At 36.2% G+C, this 21,089-nt stretch overlaps 1 protein-coding gene across 2 annotated transcripts in view; it reads right to left on the bottom strand.

Moving 5' to 3' along the window:
- The window catches only part of LOC149808576 (store-operated calcium entry-associated regulatory factor-like), a 32,565-nt gene extending 18,083 nt beyond the window's left edge, over window positions 1-14,482 (bottom strand). For both annotated transcript variants that reach the window (XM_089979402.1, XM_089979411.1), the window contains exons 1-4: window positions 14,331-14,482; window positions 5,649-5,777; window positions 2,394-2,497; window positions 305-397 (exon numbers count right to left, since the gene is read on the bottom strand). In XM_089979402.1, the coding sequence (XP_089835528.1) occupies window positions 305-397; window positions 2,394-2,497; window positions 5,649-5,736 (285 nt within the window). In that variant the 5' untranslated portion in view covers window positions 5,737-5,777; window positions 14,331-14,482. The remainder of the gene's footprint in view (window positions 1-304; window positions 398-2,393; window positions 2,498-5,648; window positions 5,778-14,330) is intronic.
- Window positions 14,483-21,089: the final 6,607 nt, after the last annotated feature.

The following is a 21,089-nucleotide window of genomic DNA, read 5'->3' as shown; positions in this document are numbered from 1 at the left end:
AAATATTCAGTCAAAGAAATAAAATAATCTAAAAACACTTTAAAAAACCCCAAATAAATACAGCCACAGCCACTAGTACCTAATCAGGTATTGGGATCCACCCAAGATATCAGAATATCACATTTGGTCTGGTTTGGCTCCATAGGTACTGAACAAAAAATGTATCTCTCTTTTAGTGGGGAATGGGGGTGAGATAACGATAGACTAAACATATGTATGGTGATTATGTGACTTGACGCGTGGCAAAGGCATATTGTTTCATGGCTAATTACTTGATTCTATTATTATCATCCTCACTACAAACCTGAACATCGATTCCGTCAGAGCCACGGTTAATGCACTGTACAACTTGGGGTACAAATGTGTTACATCCTGCGGACCCTCCCATACACTTCAACTGGAAAGACAAATGATTTATTTGAAAATGAGATGTACAACCACAAAATATTTGATGATACGGTATGTGCATTATGTTCAATAGATATTCCGTCCATATTTTGTATTGACTAGATTCTCTACTCCATTTTTTTAAACCGCTACTTGTAATGTAATTAACTGTGATCAAAAGCAAGACTTAGTTCAACTCCTATATAAAACAGAATTAAAAAAACAACACTTATAAAAGTAACAAGATTAAGGATTCTATGGTATCTGTTAAAAATCCAAAAACATTATTTCTCTAATTTCACACATTACAAGCTATACAAATTATATACTAAACTCACTATTTCAAGACAGGTATACCAAAAATTCTGAACAATAGTAATTAATTGTTTGAACTCATGGAGCATGTCATGAATTGAGGAAATTCGCTAAATGCATAAGGGATGAAAAATCTCTAAAAATCAACTTGCCCAGTTGGGCATGTACATGTACTAAAAATGTTTACTCAATAAGTATAAATGTTTACTCAAACAGCTATTACAGAAATATAAAACTGAATGTTATAGACCTTAAATTGACTGTGAAAGGATGTTTTCTAGAACTTATTCTCCAACCATTCTATCAACACTTGTAATTATACACGGAGGCTGATCTGGTTTCCCCCTGTCATTTATTAGTATTAAAGAGTGGCTGCAAAGTATTTGTACAAGTTATATCAAAACAACTGGAAACTTCTGGTAGAAAGTACTGACATTCAATAAACAAGGTCAGCAATATTCTCAACATAACATACCTTTCATTAAAGAGAAAGACTAAATAGCCCTTAATCAGCACTTACCAAATGATTGATATCTAACATTTTAAGTTGGGTGAGTGAATTTTCAACATATGACAGAAACAAACTCTCCTAAAATACATGCCAAATTATTGCAAAAGCTGGGGATAGGATTTTTCAGAAAAAAAAAGGACTATTTGGGGATAATTACTGTAACTGAATTCATCAGTACAAATTAACAAGAGGCTCAAGGGAGGCTGTGATTACTCACCTGATAACATCTGCCTAACAGTCAAATGCAAAACAAATTATCCAAGAAAATTGGGTCTGATTCAGTAGGATGTTTATTGTACATATTTCCTACAATGCAGCTTATGTTAAATTTCATGAAAATAATTGTTTTAATGTTTCTCAATGTTTTAAATATTTCTTCAACCATATTTGATGAACATAAGAATAATATTTCCAGTGCTGAAGGTCTTTCTGCAGAGATGCTTTACATCAAACTCTGTCAAATTTTGTTCATCAGTTGTTTTTGTTTTCAAATAAAGTTGTTTAAATGACTATTTACTTTTAGTAACAGGTGACCATATTAGAAAGCAGAAATGCATTGTACAAATTTCAAAACCATCATTCCAGATTGCTATTTAACATATTTGGTCCGATTCTTATTTTGCAATTTATTAGAAGAGCTCATTTAAGTTTTTTTAATGGTAAACAGGCAACTGTTGTACAAAATTTAAAACCCCTTGTGCCAGGTCCCTTTTTATCAATGTTAATAAAATTTTGCTAAACAAGAAATTATATATGTAGTAATGGTGATTATATTTATTTATTTATACAGATCTGAAAGCCTTTCATGCCAGAATGTTTTTATCAAATTTTAGTCAAATTCTGTTAAGTGATTGTTTGGGAGGGGGATTTAAAAAAAAAAAAAGCAGTGGTCTAAAGAATTTTGTTTTTCAGTAATGGCATCCATATTTGATGAGAGATTTCTAAGACAAAATTGTATAATATTGGCCAGATTAATATTCCCATGATCTTAACAATAGCAAGGCTGAGCATACAGATGACGAACACTGTTTAACAGAGGCAGTAATAGTAATGGTACTGAAAACTATAACATTGACAGGCTTTACCCAGATTGATTCCAACTTTACAGTAGTGTGAGTCTTTGCCTATTTGTTAGAAGAAATGATGCAGACAAAATACATTAAGTTAATGATGGGCATACCTGAGGAACAGGAGAACTTCTGCGTGCATTGGTCATCTGACCATATCTCAGTGTTAGAACTTGGACATCTCTTAAAAGGACTTTATCAGAGTTCCCAAATGCTCCTAAAAATGAAAAGTACACAATAAGATAAAAGAGACGTTATAAAATATATAGTCTGATATGGAAAATTTTAAACGCCAAACAACAATTATCTGTACTCTCTGGGCAATACATTTCTGTACAAGGAATTAAGTGAAAAAATACTGATGATGGAAAAAATATATTGCACTATTTGTCATGGTATAAAATGCTCGACACTCACCATAAAAATGTTAATTTACCATTTTAGATGTGAGGATACCTTATATTGAGGTTAAATGCATATAGTGTACACAAAACTATAAAAAAAATAAAATAAGGTACTATTGATATGGAACCTCATTATAATTGTCATTGACCAAGAAAATAAAGTGAAATAAGAGTTAAGCTAAACAAGGCCTATCCAAACATATCCCTACCCATAATAACAATATATGAGGACTGTACTATAGTGAGGGAGGTTTTCAGTGAGAGACAGCCATATAAAGAGTGACCTTATGATAAAAAATATCATATTAGGTACTGTAAATCATAACATTTTAACAAACATAAATTTTTACTGAATTTAATTCAGACACTTCATTTCCCTAAAATTATATGATTAAAATATGTGGTACATAAACACTAACATATACCCAGTCAGTCAGACAGTTTATAATTGGTTGAAGACTTTAGTAGCTACCATCGTTTAAGCTCCATTTTATATTAAAGATGTAATACAAACTAATACAGTTTGGTCTGATTTGGTCCTTTACAGCATAGCAACAAAAGAAAGTTCTTCCTTGACAAGAAAACTGGAGTAAAGCCTTGCCTACCTATGGCTGGTTCAGTGGTAGGATACGAACATGCATCTTTTCAGCTGTGTGAGTCAAGTAAGCTAACCACAGAGCCACTGTGGCTCCTGATAACTAACCACTGAGCCAGGCTTCAAATAGCTAACATACTGATTGTTGCTTTACAGAAATGCTCCTTGACTAATTAATGTCAACAGTAATTCATATTGTTATAATTTCTTGCACTGAAATCATTTCAGAAATAGCTACTTGCTCTGTTTTGGACCATTTTTATCTTTCAACTAGTATTATGGCATTAATTCCCTTTATGCTTCTACTTCCTTCATTTTTTTTGCTATTCCATAACAACATCTTTCTGTTATTCCAACTTTTTCACCTCAACTTTTCCTATTTTTCCAACCATTAATATAGGTCATATGAGATGACCTTACATAGTATAGCCATTACCCATGTAAGGGCACTGTCCCTGACTGCAAATTACAGACCCTGAAATGGGTAAATTTACTTAATCTCCATTTCATTTGCATTCTGTTTGCATGTATGTTTCAGTCTCACCTATTTCAGCTAATATCTGGACGATGTTTCATGTACGGTCTCAGAAATGAATTCAGATTTTTCAATTATCACTTTCATCCATCATTTCCTTTCATTTTGCTTGCTTGAAATGCAATGGAATGTATTAGCCAAATTCAGGTTTTCCATTTTCTAGAGTGTAAAAGACAGAGAACTAAATCAAAGCTTCTGAGTCTTAAGCATATAACTATTGCAGTTGTGGAATGCCTGTCAGCAAATTAGATTATTCTGTTTCGTTCAAATAAAGACTGTACACAAAGAACAATTAGTGATGATGTAATCACATCAACAGAGTGGTGGTGGTGGTAGTTTTCACATCCGCCTCTACAAGAACAATGCCATTGTGTGTGAAAAAGTTTGTCAGTGAAAAGAATCTTTCCAGGATTATCACTGGAAAGGGCTTTCGACCATGGAAATTTAGTGATACTTCATGAAATTGCTGACTTTGTTTCATTACTTTTCCTTCAATCATTCACCATTCTGCATTTTGCATTTATGCTCTCCCTTTTCTTCAAAATATATTCACCACTATGTTTGTATTCATGCTGAATTTCCTTTGCATTTATTCTGCACTGCATTTGCATCCAGTTATATTTTCAGTGGCAAATTTACAGGGTCTGTAAATGAATCATGGTGTTTTACAGCTTCGTTAGCCATTCTGTTACCTATAGATTTTGCTGACAAATTCAATCTCTCTTTGCTGACAACTTCACTGTCTTTGCTGAGAGTTCTCTTGTAGTCTGTCAAGCATCTACACAGTTTCATGTGACAAAACCAAATCTGCTTTTGCCACTTTTTTCAGGTAGGATGCTTTTACTTGTCACTTCTATTTTCTATCATTAACATTTCTCTCCTATGAGTGCTAAGTTTGTGCATTTTTTGCTACCATTGATTTCCAACTTTCGCCTATTTGATCTTCATTGATGAAAGGTAGCTTTCTAGTCACTCCTGCTAGTACCCAATCATGAGCCAGTAAGCAAAAAGAATCTATGATTGAAAAACTTCAGATAATTTTTTCCCCCAAACTGTATGAAAATTCCCCCCAAAAATAAAAGATGTATTCAAACCTGATGAAAATAATCTGGTGGGGTGCGGTGAGGGAAGAGACAACAGCTTGAGCTATGTTGGTAACAAGGACATGTCACAGTGGAGATCTAAAATTAATGGAAAGAGGGCAATATTTGGACCTGAAGACACATCTACATGTAAGAAGCAATGTACGCACCAAATGGCACCCAATTATGTGTGAGATGCAGAGCTTTGGTGGTTACAAAAATTGTTACTGGATGGAGAGATGGACAAAAGGACAGAACAGGCAATTACTATAGAGCTCCACATCTTAGGGACATAAAAGAGGTATCCAATATAAACAGTGGCAAGTTCTAAAACATCAGTGGATACGACTTAAGAGCTGCTAAGTCCCTGGAACAAATCTTACTCCCAGACTACTAGACTTACCTGTCCCCTCCAAATACAAGAATTCTCCCTCCCAAATACGCTGAGATGTTTCCCTCCTAATATGTGCATTTTTATGGCTAACGATGTTGCACAGAATAAAAGGTCAATGTATAATGTATACATTAACAACATGTGCATCATAAGTAAATGACATCACATACTGTATGTCAAATATATGTTTTCCCTGGACAGGACAATAAAAAATCCATCCAAGGGAAAAGCAAAGAATAAATCTCTCTCCAGTGGGTGGGTGAAAGTAATGAATGTTGTAAGTCAGTAAGTTCAAATGAATAACCCAGAATCAAGAATAAAAGACAGATGATACATTTTAGTTTCATTACTATATTACCAAACACAGCCCGTGGCATGGCTGCAATGGTTATCCAGATTAACAGAAATTTGTTGCACATAGATTTATGGGTTCCCATTTTTTCCATTATCTGCTTCCTGCACTGTTTACTTCTGACAGATGTATGGTCTGAAAAAGGAAAATATATTGTAATTAAAATAAATTATAAGATTTTTGAAATCAATCAAATACTGGTTACTACAAAAATCATGTGGAATTGTCTCACATGTGACCAGTGAAAATATTTCATTTGAGTTCTAGCTTAAATTTTTTTTTAGTTAAGAATCATTGATCAACTTATTTTCTTCTAAGACTACATTTCACATTTGATGGCTGTGCACCAAGTATTTTTTTATATTCATTGCCAAGCTACATACAATTTAAGTGAAATGAATGTCTGTGATGATCATGGTTGTTATTTGAAATAATGACTGACATGAGATAGGGTATATCGTCAGAAACATGGTACATGTGTATCAGCTTCTCTAAAATCATCATCTCGGGCATAGATGGAAATTACATAAGCAACAAATTTGGCTTGAAAGTTTATTGTTTTGTATTACATGAATATTAACTACATGAGCATGTGGTTCTGTTTATTTTACTACATCAATCATAAATGAGTCTATGGTTTTAATTTCATGGGAAATTGCCCAAACGTTTGTCATTTTGCAGCAGATTTACATTAATTTAATGATGTGGAAGAATTCTATGAACACGATACAAGTGTGTGAAATTTTGATTTTTACAATGTTCTATAACTTAAACTAAAGAAACTTTGTCTTGCCCTCCACCTCTACTTACAGCCAAGGCTTATGTCCTAGTGTCACAATGCACAAATGTTTCTTCATTTCTTTCAAAATATATATTACAACAGTTCCCCTCTTGAATGCCCCCCCCCCCCAACCAGTGGCCACCCTCTCCTTATGGACAGAATCCCTTGGCACCTACGAGTGTGTATTCAAAAGTACCCCTCAAGAACAGCCACCCCTCTAGTGCAACCAGTGGCCAGCATATTAGTACAAATGTTCCCCTCAAGAGTGGCCACATTTTTTCTCCAGATGTATCCAGAACCAATAAGGTAAGGTAAGTAATCAGATTACTGAAAGAAGTGTTGACTAAACTACATTTAACACTAAGATTAATATTATATCACTGTCTATAAAAGCTGATGTTCTGGGCTTCACATATCTGTCGAGTTCTTCTCTTTGATGATTAGACCTACAACCAGACATAACTGTCAAGATCATAACAGGGTCAGCATAGGCTAAAAATAGATTCTGTGCATTAACACACACACAAACCTTGAACAAATCAGGGTACCAGACAGAGACCGAAAACTCATGCAACAACACAGTTATTGCTTCCTTTACGAAATAGGCACTTTGTCCACTTGACAAAAGTTATGTCTGCATAATTAAATCACATACAGTTAAAAACATCCAAATAAATCATTATCAAACATTAACATGTCACCATGTACATGGAGACATATTATTTTAGAAAAAAGTTATTCTACTCGATGACATCGGGGGAGGTGGGGAGGGGGGACATGCCAAACAATTTTATGTAGAAAAGACTCAAATAAAACAATTTTATGTTAAAAGACTGGAATAAACAACATCATAACCAATAAGGAGGTTATTCAGCAGCAGTGGGAAAATGGAGCAAATGGAAAGAGAATTATCTATGTACCAAGATTTAAATGGTTTTGCAATGCATATGACAATGATACCCGCTCGCATATCATGCTTATGCCAAGAATAAGAGCTATTAATGCATATTCAGTTGAAAAAAGTATAATTATAACAAGAAGAACCTTTAAATAACTAATATTAGATTTAAAAGAAGATATTAAATGAAGATATTAAATGCTTTGAAGTATGTAGCTTTCTTACTACATGTATGTACATTGCATATACTTCTCATAAAATTTTTAGTCCCCCTCTGGGGAGGCCACCTGTCTTATAAGGCCACTTTCCAGGTGCAGAACGGGTGGCTGTATAAGAGGGGAATCACTGTATTCACAAAGCTCATGTGACAATCAAATTTCTTGATATTTAAAATATTGAGTAACCATGATAAACAAATATGAAACAGCATCAGTAACAGAAGAAATGCATTCAGTTTTTTTGTTGCATAGGTCTTACATGGAAAGGCAATGAACCTTATATGACAAAGAAAATAACAACAAGATAGTTAAAGTTCATAAATTTATTTACAAACATTAATTCAGCTTCATTCTTCTTTGTTGTCTTTTTGTTTGTTTGTTTACTAAATCATTTTATTTCCTGCACTGAAATTATATCCCAGGTAAGTTAGGCAAATAGCACAGGTTTGGTTTAGGTAGCAAAACCTGAGAGACATATGTGGCTTAAAAACAACAGACTTAAGTGGGCTTGATATTGCTCACCTGGCATACTGTATATTGGTCCAAAGGGCAAATGTAGTAAATAGGCAGAACATGTCCTGGGTTGAAAGACAACCATATCAGAGTATTACCACATATATGGTAGAATGTTGTGGTATTTAACATGTTTCACTGTAATTCTACTCTGAATAACTTAGCTATTCCAGGACTAGATAGTGCACTGGCATATTTTGTATTTTAAGTGAAAGTGTTCTTTGTAGGACTGTACCTAATGCACCTGGTCTTGACATAACAGTTCTGGAGAGTATGTCATTCATTTTGGATGCCATGGAAGCCACTGCTATGGTGACCATTCCAAACATAATTTGAGAAATATTTCAACCAAAATTCTATCCATGATAGCACAGCAGTCTTTAAGAGGTCAAATATAGCAATGCTGACAAACAATTCACAATGGCCAGTGCATGCCAGATGTATACCAAATGTTCATGGCCTAAGGCTACTGTACATAAGCTAAATGTCAGTAATCATTACCTTTCACCTCTGTCTCAGAATCAATATGAAGCTGTCCCTGTCCAAGTGTGGTCTACCTACGAAGTTTGAGCAAAATCTGGCCAAGGAAACAAGATTTTTCATGCAGCGAGCAAAAACACATTTTAGCTTTAATGACCCAAACATTAGGCAGCAGCCCCAATATCAATAGGTTTCAGCCTCTCCATATCCAAAGGTACATGAAAGGCAAAAGTTTATTAAAAAGAAAGAAACCCTGCAAACTATACCTTGTGTCAGAGAGTGGTTGAGGTGGAGTGGAGGAGTGTGGAATAGGTGCATTTCCTTGCTCAAGCTTATAGGTTAGTGCATCACTGGTTGAAAATATAAACGGTATTTATGCGACTTTTTGACAAATAAATCAAGATAGTGGATGAGCAACCTACAGGTGCATCAAAGACAATGTTTTCACTTTAAAAGTATTGAGATTTACAGTGTATTATAATCCATTTAGTTTCAAGTGTTGGCAGCCACAAATTTATTGATATTTTTCGTAACTGAGGTACATTCACCATATTATGACATGAACTATTTACTAAACTTCAGCTATTGTTTCTATTGACCTAACTAAAAGAAAGGTCCATGACTCTCAATTGTCATTTCCATTCTTAACCTTGACTGAGCTATATGTTGAGATATTAGCAGCATTCAGAAAACAAAACTACTTTGAGTCACCAGAATAATCTTCTCTACATATAATTCTGAAATAATCTGTACATGGCAATGAGAGGTCAAAAAACAAGTTGGTTGTTGCTGCTGCTGCAGGGTTTAATGCCATCTTTCAGCACAAGGTAGGATATACATGGTGGCCAGTAAAAATGGTGGAGGATGAGCCCAGGGAAACCCCAGAACGAACCACCAACCCACAAGAAGCTACTGGCAAGCTTTCTCATGTACACACATTGGCCAAGCCTGAGACTTGAACATATACAGAGGTGAGATGGCAGTGATCCATAACAGTGAGCTATTTGGTACAGACAGCTGGTTTATATCAGAAATTCAAGAAAAGCAAATAATACTTTTTTTCATTAATGAATATTTCAAGACATAAAAATGAGTCAGTTAAAAGCATTTTGATATTTTCTTTATTTGATAACATTATGTCAAAACTACAGCAAAAAATACGTCCCTTTGGGCAAGTGGAATGTCAGTCAGGGCAAATGTCTTTATTCTTTTTAAAAGCCACTTGCCCTGGGCCAGTGTCTGAACAACAATTTCTGTGAGCATTTCGTTACAGATAAGAAAATAGCCCTATAGCCAATGACATCACACAAATCTCATCAATATTCACACTGCTGTTTCTGCTTTAGAAAAATATGCAATTATCTCAGGTCAGTCTGTTTGCAGATGACCGTTACAGAACAGTTCAAAACCAGAGTGCCCATCATACCCTCCAGAATGATCTCATAGCCCGTGAAAAATGGGCATCTAATTGGGGTAGGACTTTCAATGCCAATAAATGTTACCTCATGTGTATGACCATTCAAACAGAAAAATCATCTCACTTCTACACCTTAAATAACCACATACTCAGAGGTCTTGCTAGGATTTTAAAACTAGGAGTCCAGGACTCCCATTTTGGTAAAAATAAGAGTCCCACCATCAAAAGTTAGTCCCTTCTTTCCCACAGAATCAACAAAGACGTGAGTGCATCTATTTTTAGATGGAGAGGTTCTCGTAATGTAATCACTCACTTTAATATAGCTTCATTACAACAGTCCATTGACAGGATTGCAAATTTATAGTTTATTTATTTGTCTACGTCCTTGTAGCAATTTTTTTAGGCAATGGTTAAATAGTATCTGATTTGCTGTTTTTTCCCCTGTATTTTTGCAGATATGTGTCAAATCGAAAAACAGCTTAGACCTTAAAGTGCATCTCACGAATTCCACAACACAGCATTGTCCCATATGCTTCTGACCTATATAATTTGCATTTTAAGGTTAAATTTTTAATAAAATAATACCTTGGCTTGATGATTTGTATATTTTTCTGAAAATATCTGCCCGATGATTTACGAAACAGACAATCTAACAAGCTGGTACATCCCAGACTTAGCGAAGTCTGCCATTATTTCCTGTTAGGCCTACTGGTTCACTTACAGTTTCAAACTAATTTTATTACGAAATAGTGTACAAAAGGCAGTTAATATATATCCAGTTCACCAATTCTGATCTTAAAACACAACAGGGCTGAGCAAATCCCATAGCCCGACGTCCTGGACTAGTCATTTTTGAAGTCGGGCAAGTAAAATTTTCCAAGTTGCTAGTCTGGGACAAGTGCTTTTTAAAAAAAGTTGGGCTAGTCCTTATTTTCGTGCTTTAAACACTATATCTACCTTTAGTTGGCCAATCATACCCTCCGGGCATACTGAATACTTGATTCTACCCCTCTTCGTGTATACATTTACATTCCTGTTACCGCTTGACTGCATATTGGGCTAAGCGACCAAACTGTCGGCAAATCAAAACATGGCAAACAAAAGAAAGCCAGTGTGATCAATTAGCAGTGTTGTAAGCGGTTTTGTTGCAATGAGTTTACTCAATCTAGATCATACTAGCTACAATGTCATGGCCTCAACTTGATTTGTTGTGGTTGAGGTAGGAGTAAGGGTACTAATATTTGTACTAGATCATAACGAGCAGTTCACAATGATTTTAATCCAGCGAGTCAGTGTAATTAAATTAATGAAAGGTACTTTACTGACATCAGTGTTGGTTTCCTTTATGAACTGATTAAATGACAGTAATGATTCTTTAATTTATAATTGATTATACAGACGATTAACTTCCACAAGCGATATTGTGTTTGAAGCAAAACAATTATGCTAATTAATGAGCTGTTTCAGTTCGTATTAAAAAGAGAAAATTGATGTTATGATCACTTTATAAGTAGCTGTCAAGCAAGCTAATACTTACTCTGTGGATAAAATGAATTTGCTGAATTATTTTCGCAAGGAAGGGAAATAAAATACCCCATCAAAAATTTCAAAATAAATTTTTGATAATAAATTCTGTAACTAAGCAACAACACACAGCATATCTGAGGGGGTACACACAGATGTAAAGCACCTTTTTCTTTTTTGTGGAAGTGGGGGGGGGACATCTGTCTGGTACCCCCCCCCCCCCAAAGGAAGGTAATAACAGTGATTCAGAGAAGACTTCTTTAAGGAATTCCTTAAACCAAAAGAGTTTACAAATGCTAATGAACATTTCTGCAAATGGACCAGAGCTTGAGGACTTTAACCCAGACACAGCTATCAACTGCTGGCTTAGTGCTGGTGCAGGTGGCAGACATATATGCATGGACATATTTTCAAATCCATCAGCTAAAACATATATACATGAACCTGAAGAAGCCAAATGTATAACTACGAATGTTTTTGAAAAATTAAATTCTTGTAAGAAATAATTATGTATATTATTTCATTTTTTTTTCTTTCTACGTATTAAGTACATACATCTCATCAAATCTCGGCAAGTGATTACCATTTTGGGACCAGTGAAAAGTAAGGTGGGACTAGTGAAGAGTAAGGTGGGACTAGTGAAGAGAAAGGTGGGACTAGTGAATTTTCTGAAACCACTTGTCCTGGACAAATGGTCAAAAAAAAAATTTGCTCAGCCCTGCACAAGTTTGTATGTTTTATCATCAAAGGTTATCATGCAGGAAATTGATAGCTGCTACCTTACTCAGAAAAGGGTTAATGGTCAATCAGCTATCAAAACAGATGCTTCTGAATGGGCAAGAGTCTGTCAACTGATATCAAAAACTTGGCCTAGCTACTGACGTCTTGATGAATATACTTCGCTACAACACTAGAAATAACTGGGCCATTTAAAAAAAAGTACATTCAGTCAATGTACCTCTTAAATAGCTCTTGTTCATCCATCAGTGATACTGAATTTTGTCAATCCAAGTATGGACTTATTCCAAACACTAAGCTAGGCATCACACACTTTCTTACACTTAGCTGCTGTCATATCCAAACTATCAATTCTAGCAGCTTTAGCACTCTTCTGAATCTCGTTACAGTCTTCGTAACCTTCCCCTTTAATCCCAAAATACTTATCCAAATTTATGAATGGCATTTTGTCTAAGTCTCAACATGTCTTGATTCTGAGGTCATGTGCACTACTTATTCCGATACATTCAGAAATGAACACAATAACGAAAACTAAAGTTGTTTATTTGATGTACTTTTATAAATGACCACATGTACATCTCTGGGTCTTTCTGACTCTGAATTCAATCACTGTAAATATAAGTACATTTTCCCACCTGGCCGCCAGTCAAAGCCTTTGAACTTGCCACCCAGCTATTGCATCATGTTCATTTTTATGTACTCTTATAATGGCAACATGTATGTACATCAAGGGGTCTTTCAGTCACTGAATTCTGTCATTGTAAATATCAGCACAGCTAAATGATCAACACATTTTCCCACAAAGCAGGTGGCTGCAGGACTGGCAAGTCTTTGATTTTTGCCGCTCACCTATTACATACATACGAAGGACTCCCGCCTCTGTGATTTTCTGCATCCCAGATCAAAAACTGGAGTCCAAATACGCGTAATTAAGCATTTCCAAAATCTCTGATACTACAATATATCAGTGAAAAATATGATCATGGGCTTTAAGTGGGAATCATTATCAAATCAACCAAGAAAGCAAATACAACACTAGCACTTCTAAAAAGATACCTCAGACACTGTTCACAAACATGTAGACAAACTGCATATCTAGCACTAGTCAGATCAGTGTTAGAATATGATTGTTGTCTGGGATCCATGCCACATTACGGACGTTGATAGAACTGAGAAGGTCCTACATCAGGCAGCAAGATTTATATCTAGTGACAACAAAACCAGAGAAGCAGGATGGATCACCAAATTGTTAACTGATCTGGGTCTACCAACACTTCAAGATGGGCGGAGTAGGATTCGTTTGACATATCTCTATAGAGCAGTTGAGGGGTTAGTGTCAGCTCGCTCACCAAATATATTTTAAAACCATTAAGACAAAAATGCCAGAGTAAAGCCAAATCTTTCCAAATATTTTAGTATAAACATTGTAGAAAAACTAGTATCAAATAAAAGTAGATGTTTTGTAGTTGAGCAATGTAGAACAGAACAATTTAGAAATTCTTTCTTCATAAAAACAATTGTGGACTGGAATCCTCTGAGTGACAGTGCTGTGTGCAAGCAATCAGTGGAGAGCTTCAAGACAGCTATTGAAAAATACTTTATTTCTAGTTCACTCTCTTTTCTAGACAAATTTATGCTGTAACTGGCCCTGCAATGTACACATTGAGATTACAGAAAAATGTATGCTGCAACTGACCCTGCACTGTACACAATGAGATTCCAGACAAATTTATGCTGTAACTGACCATGCACTGTACACATATTCAGATTCAGATGAATAGATAAAAATAAGTGTGCTTATATCATGAGTAAATTCATGTCACGAGTATGAGAACATTTATATCACGAATTTGAGTAAATTCATGTCCATGACTAAATTCCAAATCTAGTTTCATTACTGCTGATCATGATGTAGCAAGAAATTATCATGTCACTCAACTACTCATCAGCACCCTACATTAGCAGAACACAGGTGCTCGTTACAAAGTTAATCAAGGGATGTGGGTTCTAACCTGTAACAACATAACATTGTGACAGGTTAGAACATCCATCCCTTGATTTTCTTTGTAACGAGCCCCTGTGTAGCAGAAACGGTCTGGTTATGTTTTTGACCTCTTACCTGATCAATATCTCCGAACTAATTACTGGTTGAGGTCCTGTGAAAATTAAAACTGTACTACAACTGGAGGAAAACTTCTTCGTTGAGCATGTACGTCTCTGTGTATTAATTTAAAACCTGACGTGTACTTCGTTCGACTGTTACGCAGTGCGCATTCGTAACAGGAAGAGGAAGTCTATAGCGCAATGAAGAAAACAAAACCAACAGTTCTGTCCCTTTCGGTCAATTTTTGTGTCTTAGTGGTTCATGCTCAAAACAGACCTCGACGAAAAAGATCCATGGCCGAAACGAAATAGCAATTAAAAAGGCCCGGTCCAAAATGGCCCATATCTGATTGCATTACTAATTACTACTGTCATGTATAGCAGCAGAGGAGGCGAACAGACCGACTTTTGGAAATGTCCAAAAACCGAAATAAGCCTTCCTAAAAAAAGGGGATTAATAACTTTAAAAATCAAAATAACTAACTGTGGACTTTCTTAAAGAGTCTCTAGAGTCCCTAGGTTAGTCCACGTTATTTCTCCAACTAAAAACTTGTTAATGGCGAGTATATTACAAAAAAAAACGAACCAACTTGAGGTCCAGCCTCCTCTGCTGCTATATTAATTAAATCATTATGTTATAATAAAATGGTACAACCTTTAATCTTATACTGTAAGAATAGCACGAGAACGATTAGAAGCAATCAAAAAATTTCTTCCTGTTAGAGATTCATTTAGAAAAAACCTACAAGCTCAGCAACAATCACAAGCTGAGTACGAAGAAGACACTAAAAAACTATTTAAACCCGTCACTGCAACTACTAAGAAAGCTGCAGCGGCTGTTGAAAAAACTCTATGGGGAGATATTAAGGAGGAAGATGAGAAGAAGAAAGAGGGTATTTTTCCAGTATTAAAAACAAACCGCAGAACAAACTGAAAAAATAGCAAGAAGAACCAAACAAACAAAAAAGATCGTACGAGATCTTCCAACTGATAGAGCTGCAGCTCAACCTCCACCTGTCGATGAAGAAATACTTGAAGATATTGGAAAACTTCGTACTGAAGTCACCGACGTGAGAAAAGAACTTGTATCTGAACCCAAACCAGTAGAAGAAAATGTTAAATTGATTGCAAAATGTAACGAAGGGTTTGTCGAAGATATTAGAAATACTAAAAGTGAAGAACTACCTGAAAAAATTTTAAATAGTATATTTAATAAATCTAATATTTTAAAATCCCGTCATAAAAAAGTAAGTAATGATAATCTTATTAAATGGATATATCGCGTATATAGAAACAAAAAACAAGCTAGAGGTCCAGAATACAAAAGTCTTGATGAAGAAGCAAAAAGACTTTATAGAGAGAAAATAAAACAACTAGAACAAGAACAATTCTCCCAGCAGGAACCTTCATATCAACCTCCTTCACCGCAGCAGGAACATTTATATCAACTTCCTCCACCGCAGCAAGAACCCTCATATCAGCTTCCTCCACCTTTACAACGTTAAAAAATTTCTGCGCCGGTAATGACATTTATACCGACAGATTCACCACGTGGATTTCGAAGTGATTCACCTGACACACACCCGGTCACCACTGAATCATTTTATCCGGTAATGCAACCACCAGTATTTAAAACACCTCAAGATGAACCTAAAAAAGGTTCTGGTTTATGTCCTGACAATATTCTCAATGATGTGTCACAGTTAGAAGTTCTCATAGGGGGAAAACGTGCCGGAAATAACTCACCAGAAATAACCAATGAAGCAGCCGATATTTGCCAGCGATTATTTCGCGGCGACATCATGGATATCAGTATTTACCGAGAACTTATTGATGAGCTCGTTGATGATTAGTCACCGCGATTAAATAAATGGTAAATAAAATAAGATGATAGTACACAATAATCATCGTAAATCCGTATCGTCAGAGCGGTAAATTCACGATTACCAATCTACAGAGCTATTTACGGAGATGGACTTGGTGATGTTATTCAGGGATTATTTACAAGGTTAGCCCCAAAAGCAATGCCTATTGCAAAACAATTATCGATGAAAGCTATCGATGTTGTTCGTGAAAAAGCTCCTGGTGCAATTGTCAATGTTGCTGGTAAGGCGTTCTCGGCGATCAAAGATAGACTAGCACGATTAATAAGACGATAACGACAACCAGTAAAATTACCAAGTAGTGAAGTGATACCCGCAGATGTCAGTACAATAATAAATCAAGCTGTAAATCAAAAACTGGCAGCGTTAGCAGATCTGGGACTCGGTGAATCGGGAAATAATATCTCAAGTTTGATATCAGGAAGTGGAACTTCCCGAAGTGTAATTTCCCGAACGCGGTAATCAACGTGTTTGACGAAAATAATTACAATAAAATGTTTAAGCGCGTATCCGACACAGCATTTGACATGGAAGCACCTGTCCTTAAAGATGAATCGGTACGTGATTATTAGTTTTATTCTTATGACGCACGAACACCAGATCAACGTGGAGGAAGAATTGAACTACAAGTTCATGACACAAGTAGATACTTTTTACCCCCTGAGGCTTTTATTGAGGTAGAAGGTACAATTGTAAGAACGGATGATACTAATTACGGAGATTTAGTAAAAGTTGGTTTTGTCAACAATGGTATTATGGCATTATTTGATAGCGCCACGTACATGATCGATGGAAAAAATATTGAATCAATTCAGAAAGATGTCGACGTTGCTACAACAATAATAGGATTGGCAAGATATTCTGATGATTATACAAGATCAGCAGGTCCCACAATGATGTCTGCGAAAGATAATTCTAATCACCCTAAAAGCGATCCGTATAATATAAGACGACCAAGAAACAATGCCAATAACGCTGATACTGATGTGGCGCCAGTAGTTCGTGGTTCTAATGAAAATTTCAACTTGGGATTTGCAGCGCGTAGAAATATGTTGATAGGAGCCAATAGAAGTTTTTCATGTACAATTCCACTATCGAATATTTTTGGATTTTGTAGAAATGTTAGAAAGGTTATTTTTGGAGCTAGACACACGGTTGTTCTTGTAAGAAAGAGTGATGATAACGATGCTCTTTAGAGACCTATTGGTGATGCTGGTAAAGTAGTATTATCGAAACTTTCACTGTGGATGCCGGTAATGACTCCAACGATCTCAGAAGAACAAAAATTGATTTCTTTCATGGACACAGGTGATAAATCCTTGTTGTCATGGTTAACAACAAGCACAGATAGTATGCAAATTGACGTTAACGGTCAGTTTACATGGCATATAGCATCACAACAAGGTCTTTCAAAACCGCGGCATATTTTTATTGCGTTTCAGGACTATGATCGTTTAGACTCACAAGTTCACTCTCATATGATATTTGATAAACTAGGTATCACAAATATTTCTTTACGGATAAACGGACAACAAGAACCAACAGAGAATATACAACTAAATTATGAACAAAATCATATAGGACGTGCATATCATCGTTTGATGTCATTCATGGGACATGATCAAAATGTAGATACTGGGTTGCAAATATCACAATACGATTTCAGAACTTTATATCCGATTCATTATTTTTCACTGGAGCATCTTGATCTATCAAAACAATCTGTCGTTGATATACGTCTTAAAGCAACGTTAAATACAGGTGGTGCTGATTATAGAGCAATCGCGGTTATACTCAGCGATAAAGCCATGTTACTTGAAGGTGGTAGTGGTCGAATGAGGGTAGTTGATGCACCAGTGGAAAATCTTTAATTATTATTTGGAGCGTGGCAAGTATTTATCATAAAATGCCATATCATCACGTTAGTGTCAGTCTGACTCCTGGTCAGATTAAAAACCTTCAATCAAATTCAGCAAAAAACTGCGGAATGAAAATATCACTAAAGCGAGATCAGATCACGGGTGGTCAAAATAAATTATCATTATCAGAACGAACACTTAAACATTTCAACGGCGCTAAACAATCAAAAACAGGCGTCAAACTTAATCTCTCTGCGGGTGCGATTAAGGACTCAATTAAAACCGGTGGTATTTTTCCACTTCTCGCGGCCATTCCGGCATTAATAGCTGCTGACGCCCTAGCCGTAGCAAAAGCAGCCGCGTTAGGTGCTGTTGGAACAGCTGCTGGAATGGCTCTAAAGAAAGCAACAGGAAAGGGATACAGAAAAAGGGCGCGGCCTAAGATTGCCGGGATCTCGTTGGGGAAGAGGTCTGAGGCTTCCAGGATCACTTCGTTAGATGCTCCAGCATCAAATTTTGATTTACTCGATGCTGCTAAACGATTAAAAATAAAAAACTTCAGAGGTGTTTTTATGCGAGATCAATTACCGAAACAACCGAACAAATTCGAAACAGGTATTATTAATCTTGACTCGAATTCAGGACCCGGTACTCAATGGTTATCGTACGCGGTTGATCCACGTGGAATCGTTTATTTTGATTCATACGGGTTAGCTCCACCGCGTGAGTTTATCAAGTATGTCGCACCACTTCACGCGTAAGTTTGGTATTGAACGCTACCAACACAAACAATGACAGATCCGCCAATATGCGGCCGTGAAGTAATTAATGTACTTAACGCTATATCAAAATCATCCAAACCGCCACATAAAGTCGTGCATGATTATACAAGCAACCAGTTCGTTTTAAACAGATCTTAAATTATAATGGTTGATATTTACGGAAGATCTTCTTCACGCGTTAAAAAAAAGTCCGATGACGTTGATCTGTCGAAGTACGCGACTAAAGATGAACTCGCTGATATTATGAACCTGGCTGGAGTTGACCCAGATGAGGTTGTTATTTTTCAGGATCGATATGGTAAACTAAAAACCAGCAATATCAAATGGAATGACATAATTCGACGAGTACTCGGTGCGGTCACGGATAATATCCCTGTGTTTACTAAGAGCGGAAAAATCAGGGATTCAAGTGTATCGTTTACAACCATCAGAGATCAAATTTCAGCAAGTGTTGCTAATCGCGTGAAAAATACCGGTGACACAATGACGGGAGAACTCAGCATGAATGGGAATAAAATAGTAGTTTTGAGAGATCCAACATCCGCCGAAGATGCCGCAACAAAAAAATACGTTGACGTCAACTACAACACCGTAGATGGTAAATTATCCACGTTGCGGGCCGAGTACGACGTTCACGCAAACGCGTTCACAAATCTCCGTAGAAATTTTAGAAAACTTAACGAAACCGCAGAGGAATTTTTTGGTAACCCGCACGCCGTTGACGTAAAACTCGTTGATATGAAGACGAACATCGACACAACTAAAAAGACACTCGAAGATGTCGTAGCGGGGATTCCTGAGATCGTTAATAAAAATAGTCTGATTAAAGTTCCCGGCGGGGTTACTCCCGGGCATATTACCAACATCGTATACACAGTATCATCTGGATTCGCAACATGGTCGCAGCAAAATAAAACTATCAAATATACCGCAACAGTCACTGGCGTGTACAGGCTGTCTGTGTTCAGTGTTGCAAAATTTGAAATATTTACAACGTATCCATGGCGTCATTCAACTGATAAGTTTTCCGGGGTTGTATCTGTTATATTAAATAGCGGAAACGAAGAAATATTTATTCTGGAAGCAGCTGATAAGAAATTAACCGCAACATCTTACTGGTGGTGTCTAGAATTTGTAGCTGAAACACCTCAATTGGTTACTGCATAAAATATAGTGAGTACCTCAATCGATGTTGCATCGCAACATTATAGGTACAATCAAGCGCGTGAATGGCAGGTAGCGCTGAAGGATCGAGTCGAACAATACACGGTAAAAGTAAAGAAATATCGACGACGACTAGTTATCGTAGACGTAATTGTTTATTCAGCATCCGCTGTTGTTGCTGGAACCGGTGTGATATTATCAACGATGACAATGATGGCACCAGTAGCTGTAACTATTTGTATTTCAGCTACAACAATAATTGCAGGTGTGCTCAATATCATTGCAAAAAAGATATGTTCTTGCATGAATGAAAAATTATCCGATTACATGATAAGATTACATACAGCGACGGTCGCATACTCGAAGTTATCTTCGTTGTTATCAGCGAGTCTCAGTGATGGAATTGTATCTGATTTTGAGTTTTGAGAAATGATTAAAATATATAACAGCTCTGTTAAAGGTACAATTATTAATAATTGACGAAATTACTACAGCAGATCGTGACGAACACAACCCCGCACAAGACCACGATGACCTCGGTAAGCTCGATTAATCCCGAATTTAACATCAATTTTCCAACTGCAATTCCAGTAAAAGAAATTGCGCTAGCGCAATTACGAGTATACTATAGTTGGCCAAATATCAGATCGAGATCATTTAATGGTACACCAGCAAATAATTCTCTTGTATTTGCTAATAAGAATAAATCCGATGAAACACCTGACTGGGTTGTTGTTGGAATACCAACTGGTAGTTATGAGATCGAACAAATCAATGATGAATTTGCGCGTAGAATAAAATCAATAACCTCAAGGGAAGCAAAAATATCGATTAACGTTCATGAGCCGACGCTATCTTCTGCAATTGAAATAAACTCGCCTGATTACGTCGTTGATATTTATCAGTCCACGATAAGATCCGTTCTAGGTTGGCCTGATATTGCGCCAGAATATTATGGACCACCAGAACCAAAATTAATTGAATTTCTCACGGACGAAGCCAAGTTTATAATAACTCCAAAATATCGAAATTTGTATCCATGGACTGACAAGGATAATTATCACATTCCGAAAGATGATAAAAGACA

The sequence above is a fragment of the Sinohyriopsis cumingii genome, chromosome 1, assembly GCF_028554795.1.
Source record: "Sinohyriopsis cumingii isolate HCF-2022 chromosome 1, ASM2855479v2, whole genome shotgun sequence".
NCBI classification, from domain to species: Eukaryota; Metazoa; Mollusca; class Bivalvia; order Unionida; family Unionidae; genus Sinohyriopsis; species Sinohyriopsis cumingii.
Note: the sequence above shows the minus strand (reverse complement) of the source record. Positions and strands in the feature narration are given on the sequence as shown.